The 11,188-nt window shown below is 34.8% G+C and overlaps 1 protein-coding gene across 2 annotated transcripts in view; it reads left to right on the plus strand.

The window, feature by feature from the left end:
• LOC306800420 (cadherin-9) overlaps positions 1-1,793 on the plus strand; it is a 98,438-nt gene extending 96,645 nt beyond the window's left edge. For both annotated transcript variants that reach the window (XM_079302518.1, XM_079302519.1), the window contains one exon: positions 1,192-1,793. In XM_079302518.1, coding sequence (XP_079158644.1) covers positions 1,192-1,679 — 488 coding nt within the window. In that variant the 3' untranslated portion in view covers positions 1,680-1,793. The remainder of the gene's footprint in view (positions 1-1,191) is intronic.
• The last annotated feature ends 9,395 nt before the right edge of the window (positions 1,794-11,188 follow it).

Below are 11,188 nucleotides of genomic sequence, written 5' to 3' on the forward strand. Positions count from 1 at the left end.
ATAACCTTAATAATAACCTTTCAGGGATCCACCATTTTCTCCTACATAGAGTTCTTGAATTTACTAAAGTGTGCAGATTATCATCTAGCATTATAAAAAGAAGGACCTCTGTACAGGTACAAGGAAGAAAACCCAAATAAAATAGAATGGAACACCCTTTATATTCACAATGTAATACCATGTCATGGGGAAGATCTCTGTTCCCTCCTCTCTACCTGCAGCATGTCCAATTTTATATTTTATTCACCAGTACTCAGGTGATTCGGATGAAAAACTTAGCTCCTAAAACTCAACAAAACCATTCAGCACTGTTGTAATTTAAGGTTCAGCTGCTCTATTATACCTCCTTGACAGATGATCTTTCTGGCCTCCCTTATTTACTCCAGCTACTGGAGAGTCAGATTTTAAATGCACTTAAGCATTGAATTGCTGCTGAAATCAATAGCATTTAGACACCAGAATGTATTTACAAATCCTAACTTCATTTTTTATCTCCCCTTATAGAACTTCATTTTTATATCAATCCTTACCTCTTCAGAAAAAAGAGTTATTCAACTAACACTTCATAAACTAAGGGGATCATGTTTCTTCAAAAGAAACATTTGGTGACGAAGACTGGATTTCAGTTCTTGCAGTCATTGAAGCTCAAGTAGTTTTGTCAATAATATTGATAGCTTAAGGTCTTCAGGTTCTTATTTTCAGAGGGTCCTGTATATCCTGTATTCAGAAGTGAATTAGACACTTGGGAATGCCTAAATCAGTAGCTTTCAAGAGAGTGAATAACTTTTGCAAAGGGCATTCAACTACATTTGATGAAAGGGGCTTTAGTGACAGCCAGAAAGGTGGTACTCACTAAATTAAAACCGAAGTCAAACTTTAGTAGGATAATATTGTGTGGTATTGTTTACTTTTCAACTTCAGCTTAGTTGCAGATTTTTTTTTAAATGTAAGATATTTAGATCATTTCTCCCATAGGTTAAAAAAAAGAGTAAGTTTTTGACTGCTATCAAATCATTAATATTTTAACTTATTAACTTCAACTTGGAGATAGATTTTACCACTCTAGTCCTACTAACAATCCCATTCCAGCCTTAAAATCTTTCCAGGTCAAAAGATGAGGTAAAATGTGGCTCATTTATTTACTTTTTAACTATCCATTTCTCCATTCTTTTTTTTTTTGTTTCCTTTTAGTATTAGTTGTCTTATTTACGGCTCTCAAGAGACAGAGGAAGAAAGAACCCTTGATCATCTCAAAGGATGATGTTCGTGACAATATTGTGACCTACAATGATGAAGGAGGTGGGGAAGAAGACACTCAGGCTTTTGACATTGGCACACTGAGAAATCCAGAAGCAAGGGAGGAAAGTAAAATGAGAAGAGATGTTATCCCAGAAACAATATTTCAGATAAGACGGACTGCACCTCTTTGGGAAAACATTGATGTCCAAGATTTTATTCATAGAAGGTTAAAGGAAAATGATTCAGACCCAGCTGCCCCTCCTTATGATTCATTAGCAACATATGCCTACGAAGGAAATGATTCCATAGCAAATTCACTCAGCTCCCTGGAATCACTTACCACAGAAGGCAACCAAGACTATGATTACCTCAGTGACTGGGGACCTCGGTTTAAAAAACTAGCAGATATGTACGGCGGAGAGGACAGCGACCGAGACTGAGAAAGTAATCTGTGATCTGGTCAGTGTTAGTGGAATTCTTGTCTATGTTCCTAGATAAATAAAGTGGCCTACTCTCTTACTTGAGAATACAAAAATTTACAAAAAATAGGTGTTGTCTTAGTAAGGGTTTGCTTAATCAATAAGTCAACGTGAATGATTATGAATGATTGAGATTATAAAAAATACTATAAATCACCCTCTCTGCCTAGAAACCTCAGATCAAAGGGTTTTATTTGGAATTAAAAGAAAATAAAAGGCTTTTTGCGCCTTTAATAATGACATGGAAACTCCATATTTTTAAATTGCTTTGCTTTACCTTTCTTACTATGTTGGATAGTGTGCATCTGCATTGTAACTTAATCTCAAAAATATACTTTAAAAATATTAATATTACTGCCATATTTATTGAGTTAAAGAATGTCTGTGTGTTGATTCATCCTGATATTTTTATATATGTATATTTATATTTTTGTATTTTTATTAAATAAATTAGAATTTATAAAAACACTACTTATTAATGTACTTTTTTAATCTTAAAGAACTGTCCAGTCTTTCTGCAGGAAGGAAATTTCATATTGTGCAATACTTCATTTTTGACTGAACCTTCTTATATCAAATTACTAGTTGCACTGTACTGTGCAGGAACGATTTGGAGAGAGTGCTCTGTAATGGCAATGCAGGATAGAAAGCAGAAAAAACTATTTTGGAAAGGTGATTATAAATAAACACACTCTGACTTGCAATGGGTATTGCTATATGGCATAAAAATGCAGTTTCATGGGGAAACTCACACATACCTTCTTATGTGAACAGGTGACCACTGAGAGCACCTAACAGATAAATGCCTAGGGATCTAAGGAAGTATTAAAGTTTATTCTGGTAGATGTGAAAACAGTTTTTATATACCTTCAAAGAAATTGAATAGTTAATTTAACATCAATAATAAAAGGAAGGTTATTATATACTAATCTTATTTTGGAGCTTTGAGACAATCAGAAAAATCAGGCATATTACTAATAGTTTCTTTTAAATAAAAGGGAGCCAAGAAATAAAAATCAAGTCCAACTAGTATTTTCTTAAAGATGTTAACATTCCAGTCTTTGAAAGAAGTGTGCATTTGCATATTTATTAAAGTCTTAATGACAGCCATCAAGCATATATTTTTGTTTAAAATACATTTGCTGGATATGCTTTTATGCCATGCACACTTTTTTCACAACACAGAATAAAAGGAATCTAAGTGGATCATGTGGTTGAACAGAGTTGAAAGGTTTATCCACATTTGCTTAAAAAAAGAAAAATATAGACCTTCAAATAAATGGAAAAGAAGAAACATATAATATAAGAAGTACAATATAAGAAGTACAATATAAGAAGTACATTATCCATAGCATTTTCATTTTTAATATTGACGTTAAGGAAAACCAATACCTACAGACATGGAAAATAATAATGATTCTCTGTATTAATTAGCCATTTTTCAGGTCTTTTCACAAAGAAACTTAAGATACACATTGACAATGTTATGTGGACTATTGAGGCACTCTTACCAGAAAAAAAAATAAGGAAGTTGCAGCCTCAGAGACTCTTTAGCCAGACATAAGAACATGCTTCTGCCTACTAATTATCTTTCTACTATGTTGACATTCAGATTATTTATCAAAAATTTTCTTTATTATTCTTTATTTAGTCCTTCCACCATATCCTTCTTCCAGCCCCAAGGATGTATCTCAAGTTTCCTTAACTGAACTCATTTTTTTAGCGGAAGATCTGTGTGATTGCTCCAAACAAGCACCTGAACAGCTTGCTGTGAGATACATGTCAGGTCTGTGACACTATGTTGCAAACAAACTTTAGTGTCACAGAAATGTCAAAATAACCTGCAAATATGTGGCAACTATTAACATGGATGTGATGCAGTTACAGGGCATGAGAGTATAACTTGGTGGCATAAGAATGCGAATTTCTGTTTTGTGTCTTTTGGAGGTGAAAAAAAAAAAAGAGTTATGGAGTGTATGTTCTCAACCTGTTAATGACAAAGTGAAAGTACACAGGAATCCATTAGTCCTTAAATTCAATTTTCATAACTTTAAAGCATTCCCTCAAGATCTGATCAAAGAAAAGGTAAAGGGACAATAAAAACCCATGTCACTGAAAAGAAATGACTAGGGGAGAGGGGAGGAGTGAAACCCAAACAAAACCATAATAGAAAGAAAATACAGGATAAACTTATCTGACTTATTGAAGTTGTACACTGAACTTCATCTTGCACAGTAGAGATCTTTCAGCAAATTTGTAAATGGTCTTCAGAAATCTGAATGTTACACTGTGCAGTAAAATGGCAGGGGAGAAGAAAATGAAAATCTATCCTCAAGCAAGAATCGATGACACAGGCAAGGTATATTTCCATGGAGTTGACTAAGATTTTAAGTTGTCAAGACCTGGTGCAGGACACTTCAAAGGGTATCAATGTGACTTCAAAGAGGCTTGTAGTGAAGGCAGCATAACAGGAACAGGGTGTAAGGAATTCTTCTTCCTTGACGACACAAAGATAATTTTTAAAATACATTTTCCACATAGAAAGAATTTTATTTCTATATTTTAGGCTGTTTGTTGTAGTTGTTGGCTTTTTGTTTAGGTTTTGTTTCTTTGTTTTGGGTTGTTTTTTGTTTGTTTGTTTTCCTTTGGTGACAGAAAGCAGAAAGAAGTATAATAGATGTCATCTCACAGAGTATTCGGGCAGACACATGCTCAGTATCATTATGTCACAGTACCACTGTGGTAATTTGGGAAGAGCAGAAAGTCCAGAAAATCAAAAATAAAAATACCTCCCCTTCCCTCCTCTGACCCTATATTTTCTTATCCCCTGAACAATAATCACTAAAGAGAGAGAGAGAACCCTTGTTGTCAGCAAGAGAATGAGATTTTTCAATGCTTTCCTGTTAGTTCACAAGTGAGTCCAAGAGCCCTGTAATTCTTAAAGCAATACGTGATTAAAAATTACATATATGGATTCACAGATCACAGAGATTCATGTAGTATACATAGCAAAACAAGTAATTTCACAAAATTACTGGGAATTTCAAACATGCTTACAATGAATAAAAGTAGTTGACAAAGTTGATTTCCAAAGACACAGAGGAGGAAAACAAGGTTCTGAGAGGCCTCTTGGAGTTTGATGGCTATTCCTGCTTTTACAGGTCCACATTTGGAAAACCTGGATACATCATGGATGCACTCCTACCCTAGTGCGGTGGAAGGAATTAACTGACACAGAAAATACCTTTGAGGTGTCCCATATGAAATGGTACTGATTAAATTGTTAGCTTCCTTTGGCATTTCAAGATGAGTGACATTGATGCACATAACTTACAATAAAAGACTGGTAGAGACCAGGATTCAGCCGGATAGGCAAATAATATTGGTCCAATAGTGAGCAGAAATGCTGATAGACACTGGGATACACCATACTGGTTGAGAATCAAAAAGCAAGGAGAGAGAAGAGAGGTCAGAATTCCTTCCAGTGATGCTTCTGCAGATTTTCCTCCCTTTGTGAGAGAACTGGGGCACTGGAGTGCTGGGCATTTCATGTTTATGCACATCTTCATCCTCTGTGAAGTCAACTGTGCTTGTTGACCAAAGTTCTGGATCCATGGGATTGACTAATATGTCAGACATCTCTCACTGGGGAATTTAAGGTCTTGGGACCTTCAAAGAGGCTCAAGAGAAAGGAGAAAAGTAATTTTTATGGTGCTAATTTCATAAAGGATTTATTTTTCACCACTCAGAACCACTCTGTTGTGGTTCAGTGCAAAGGAGAAGAAACAGTTGGGAAAACTTAGAATTTACAAGACTAACTCAATCTCTAGCAGAAAACCTACTTGTGATTGCTAAGGACCAAGACAAATTTAGTAACTCCCAAGGAAATACTGTTAGATTTAGTGATCACTCTGAACAGACTTAAATCGATTTTGAATGGGCTCTCTCCAGGGTTGAGAACAAATAAGCAGAGAAAAAGGAGCAAAAATGAACACAGAAAAATGTCAAGCGAATGTTCTAAGGGGGAAAAAAAAAAAAAAAAGACAAACATAAAACCATTCTAGCTTGATGGAGGTCTTGTTTTGTAATATCTATGTATTTTCTACTTCTTTTCACTTAAACTGACTTTTGTGCTATTCTCATAGACTTACAAGAATACTCTGGTAAGTAGTCTTAATATAAAATAATGCTGGAGATGATCTGCCACAGAAGGTTATATTTTTCATTGAAATGCCTAAACAGGCTCCTCATTATCCCAGGTTAAGCAACCTAAATGGAACAATCATCATACATAAAAATGCCTAAAATTTTTAGTCCTTTCATTAAATGACTGTTTTTAGAACATAATAATCACACGTGGGAAAAAAAAAAAAAAAAACACATGAAACTTTTGTCAGGATATTTCTTCTGCATTGATGATAACAGACACTATCACCTTTTGTTCCAGTAAAGGCATTTCACCTGCTAGTGGTCTAATTTACAGTGAAAGTCATATTTTAAAATTACATTTACACTTCATTTCTCACTTGTGCTAAGCAGACAGTGCACATAAGTGTCTGGATCATTGCATATTAGAGCATTGCTACATTTTATGTTTTACAATTTATTTTGCAGACAAACAATAAGTTGCAGAAGCAAAAAAAAAAAAAAATAAAAAAAAAAACAGAACGGGGATATCACTTATGTTGCTTCTGCCATAAGAAAATGAATCAGAGAGAAATTCTAGAATAATTTTTCAGAAACAGGCATGGATATTATTTTATAGGCACCTGGGTTTTTTTTTTTTTTTGTTCTACATGCATGTGGAAGTGTATATGTATGCATATATTTTAAAATATCCCATTTTATTATCTAAAAGGTTTGCCAACAGACCTCATCAAACAGACATACCCATCTAAAAGGAAAAAAAATCCATGACAGAACACAAGGCACATTCCACTAACTGCAAACTGGAAAATATAAAATAATCTGATTTCACAAATTGTTTTATGCTGTTCTAGCATCCTTTTGTTACAAGGTATATTTTCCACTTTGGTTCAGTTTCAATTCATGAATCATAATTCAAATGAGGAGAGATCTGCCCTGAACTCCACTTAAAAATCACTTCCAAATTTGGGATTTTTCATCTCCATTAAAATCTCACAGGAGCTAAGTGCAGAAAAGATTGTTGTGAATATCAACGTTCTTGTGTTCCACAGGAATCACGTTTACGCTATTTCTAGACGAGAAGTGAGTTCCTTTGCTCTGAATCAGCCCACTGGCTGTCACAGGGCATGCTGCAGCATGGGAAATCCGGGAACTTTTACTTCTTTGCTTTTACTTTCCACCTCCCATCATCCCCATTCAAAGCAAAGCACCTTTCTCCCACTCCAGTAAAATTCATTGGAATACTTTTCAGAAAAATTTCAGTAAGAGCCAGGAAGAGCTGAAGAAGTGACAGTGTCTTGTCACAACTCCAATGTCTTTTTCTTGTTCAGTTTTAGAAGGAAATACATTTTCATAACAGTCCTGGAACTTAAAATATGAGCACATTCCTGATTTGTTCATTTTATCATGGAATTTGACACAGCTTCTGTCATAACACATATTAATATACCTTTATCAAGTTTGGAATGAACTCTGTAATTTTAAAAGCATTTGCTTTTAGAGTCAGCGTGGCAAGCATTTCTCTCATCACTTCTCACAGGCGAATGACATGCTGTACAAAGTATGCCTGCACAAACACACATCTTGATTTTGGTGGGAGTAAAATGATAACTGCTTATAGTTCTGTCCTTCATTTTACTTATCAAGTTACAGGTAGATATTTAGCCCAGACTAGAACCAGTTTATAATCTGACTGAGTAGTGCAAGGATATCTTTTGGAGAAAAAGAGGATCCCAAAACCTGTCCAGGATCATTACAGCCTTCCCTTCCTCCCAGCAGCTGGAGGCAGGAAAACCACCCCAGCCACTTAATCATGTAAGTAGATTTCTGGCACATACTAGAGGAAGAAGGGATGAAAGAGTTTCATGAGTAAAAGCAGTGGGAAGAAATTTAGGGCTGGGATTTTTGTCGCCTGAGACTTGCTCTTTCAGCTGGCAGGAAGCAGGCTGCTAGTTGCTAGGGGCAACGATAATAATACTTACTTCTTATATAATGCTTTTATTCCTAGTTTTCAAAGCTTTCTATCAAAGAAGGTCAGTGTCATTATCACTGTTTCACAGGTTGGAAAAACTCTTATTTGTGCACCAGTTCCCCCAAAAACACCCAGCAGGACAATACTGAAGACAGAAGCAAAAACCTGTTCTCCACATGCCATACTGCCTTGAGGAGAGCTAACAATTTAGGATACATTAATTTATGTACCTTCACTGATAAAAATAAGCAGAAATTTTGCTTGAAATTAGATTTCATTGCCCCAGAAATTTCAGACATCTTAAAAGAAGAAAACCTTCCATGTGACTGTGAATCAAAGATTATTTCCAAGCTAAGTTGGTCTTTGGACAAGTATGTGTTTTGGAGACAAATCCAAGACAGTTTCAAGAGGAAAAGTTCAGTTGCTTTCCTGGGCTTGCCTTGCACAGGAAAGTGGATGAAAGAGGCTTTTAGTTCCACATACAAAGGAAAAAAGCATAGATACTAAGAGATGTGCAGTAAACCCTAAAGACGGCAGAAATATGCTCAGATTTTGGGGAAAAAAAAAAAAAAAAAAAAAGAAAAAGAAAAAGAAAAAACTCTATCCTTAATCTCTCACTTAAAGCAAAATAGCAAAATACAGTGGTACAGAAGGCATGGACAGTAGAAGAATATCAGGTTATAGTACTCAACACCAGCTGGTCTCCCCTCCTTCAGAACTGATTGGGTTTTATTCCTAAGGACTCTTTCCATGCCTTTTCATTTGATTTCTTGATGAGACATTATCTTTTGATTGCTGAAAAAACCCTTAATTTTTCTCCAGCAATTCCAGATTTGTAATTTAATGACAAATCTTTAGGAACAAGCTTGAACAGCACTCGGCAGGGATGCAGAGAGAAAGCAAGACATGAAGAGGCTTTTCAACCCCATCCACTGTGTAAATGCAGGGCTTTGTTTCAACTAATGCTCAAATTAGGATACAGAATGGGCACCAGGCAACACAGCAACATCCAACAGGAACCAGAGTGAGAGCCAAAGAGAGTAAACAGCTTCCCCACCTGCTAATACATATGCTACCATCTGCAACTTACTGACCAAAGGGGAAGTTTGATCTTTCCCAAAGCAATGCCAGTGTGTTTTCTTCTGTGCCATGGATGAGTGCCTTCAGCCATCCTGCACGACAGTGCCAGAATATTTGTTGTCACTGATGTTCAGCCAACCCTGCACTGTTTTACAGCCAGTTTTTGCACAGCAATAGCAGTAAGGGCCAGATTTCACCCACTCCATTTTTCTTTCCAAGTCAGTGATGTGCTGCTGTACTTACCAACACTAAACTCATTGCAAAGTATTACGAATACTGCGATTTTTGTAGGTAAAAACCCCCATGTGTTAAAGGTCTTTCTTATGATTTTATGGAAAACCCTTAAAAATAAGAAAAAAAAAAAGAGATTTGCATGACTCCATTGATAGAAACACGGTTCTACTAGTGATGCAATCATATTTAATTCATACATTTATACATTTACAGTAGAGTGAAAGCCTGAGGAAAGAGGTTATTTTTTTTATGTAACTGTATTAGCTGCTTTAATAGACATGCTTTTAGACTTATGAATCCCTTCTCATAGGTGAATATTTCTGGAGTCTTTAGGACTTACTGCTCTTTTGTTTGTCCATCTTTTTTTCTTGGAAATTATTTTTTTACTTTCATACAGTAATGATGCTTGGAGAAGGAGAAAAACAAAGAAGGACATTTATATGCAAGTTCTTTACTAACTGCTGAGGATCACAGATTTCAAGTTATAATTTAGGAAACATCAGAATATATCATAAAATAGAGACAAATATATCAGAATGATAGCATGAAAAAGGATAGATGTGTGGAAAGATGAAAGATAATGGAAATTTGGCGAAAAAAATAAAATCAAATATTTTGAGCATATTTTAAAAACAAGAGTCACAGAATGCAAACAGGGGACCAAGAGTGGACTGTCAGAAATATGGTCAGTGGAGAAGAATAGAAATTGGTTAACCAGAAATCTGCTTATATGTCTGAATTAGGCTCTTGGTTTAGTAATAGGGTGAACTACAAAACTAGAAAAGGCTAAATTTGTGAATTGGTACTGTTTATCATTGCATCAACAGTGATTGCTTTCAAACCTCTTTCAACCAACAATGTGAAAAAATATTATATTATTTGTATTCAAAGAATTAATAATCCAAAAAAAACTGCTTAATTTTTTTAAACTAGCTTGGGATTTTCTCAAGGATTTTTTGTAGTAACTTCAAAATATTTTCAAGTACAATTTTTCCTTCTAAGAGAGTGTCTTATATTTTATGACTGTTAGCAGATAATATAGTTACAGCCTAGAATATAGTTCAACAAAAATAGGGATTACAAATTTATTACCTGGCCATGTGTTCAAGATCATATTTTCTCAGTATCCTAGCAGAAATATTGTTTTCATTCTTAATTATGCCTCAAATGCAGCACAGAAGAAGAAAGTCAAGCTGTGTTCTTTTCTGCTCATGCATCACCCATAGTTCTGCAATTAAAACTTCTGGAGTGAAAAGTGAAACAGAAGGAAGGAGAAGGTACAAAAAAAAAAATTAAAAGACAAAGCTTCTTCTCATATTGCATAAATTAAAAGGTAACTTGGCCTTTTTGTGAACTATATAATGATTAAAATAATTTAAACAAATGAAACAAAAGGTGTCTTTAAGCTCAAGCAATTTTCCACAGTAGAATCACATCATTCAAATTTGAGAAGAGCAGAAGAAAAAAAGTTTAAATAATAGATGTGGTTTACAAGATTCTTCCCTTCAGAAACACAACATATTCAATATAGAATTATGAATAAGGATCTATAGATGAACTATAATGAAATTGAATATCAAAGCACTGGTATTTCTTACACTATAGAATTATCTCCCCAAGGAAAACATAAATGCTCACTTCCTCCTCAAAGTTTAAATTTACTATGAAAAGAGCAAATACTAATTCAGTAAAGAACCATTGTGTTAGGACATAAGAAATGGAAACAAAATGAAGGAGTAAGAAAACATTACCCTTTTACAGAGTATCATCTGCAATATTAAATAATTGTATGTGGAGTTTTTTTGTTTTCGTTTTTAATTGCATAGTATTGAGATGCCAACCTGGTCTTGAAGAGCTTCTCCACTGACAAACTTTTCTATACATCCAAAATAGCCATAATAAATTGTCTTTACTGGTCAGCATTCTTTAAAAAAAAAAAATAAAAAAAAAATGGGTCTTCCTTTCTGAGCACCAGTACATAAGCATAAAGCCTCTGGGGCATGGGAATGTCAAACTTACAACCCTGCTGAGATTTTTA

The sequence above is a fragment of the Erithacus rubecula genome (genome assembly GCF_903797595.1).
Source record: "Erithacus rubecula genome assembly, chromosome: 3".
Taxonomy (NCBI): domain Eukaryota; kingdom Metazoa; phylum Chordata; class Aves; order Passeriformes; family Muscicapidae; genus Erithacus; species Erithacus rubecula.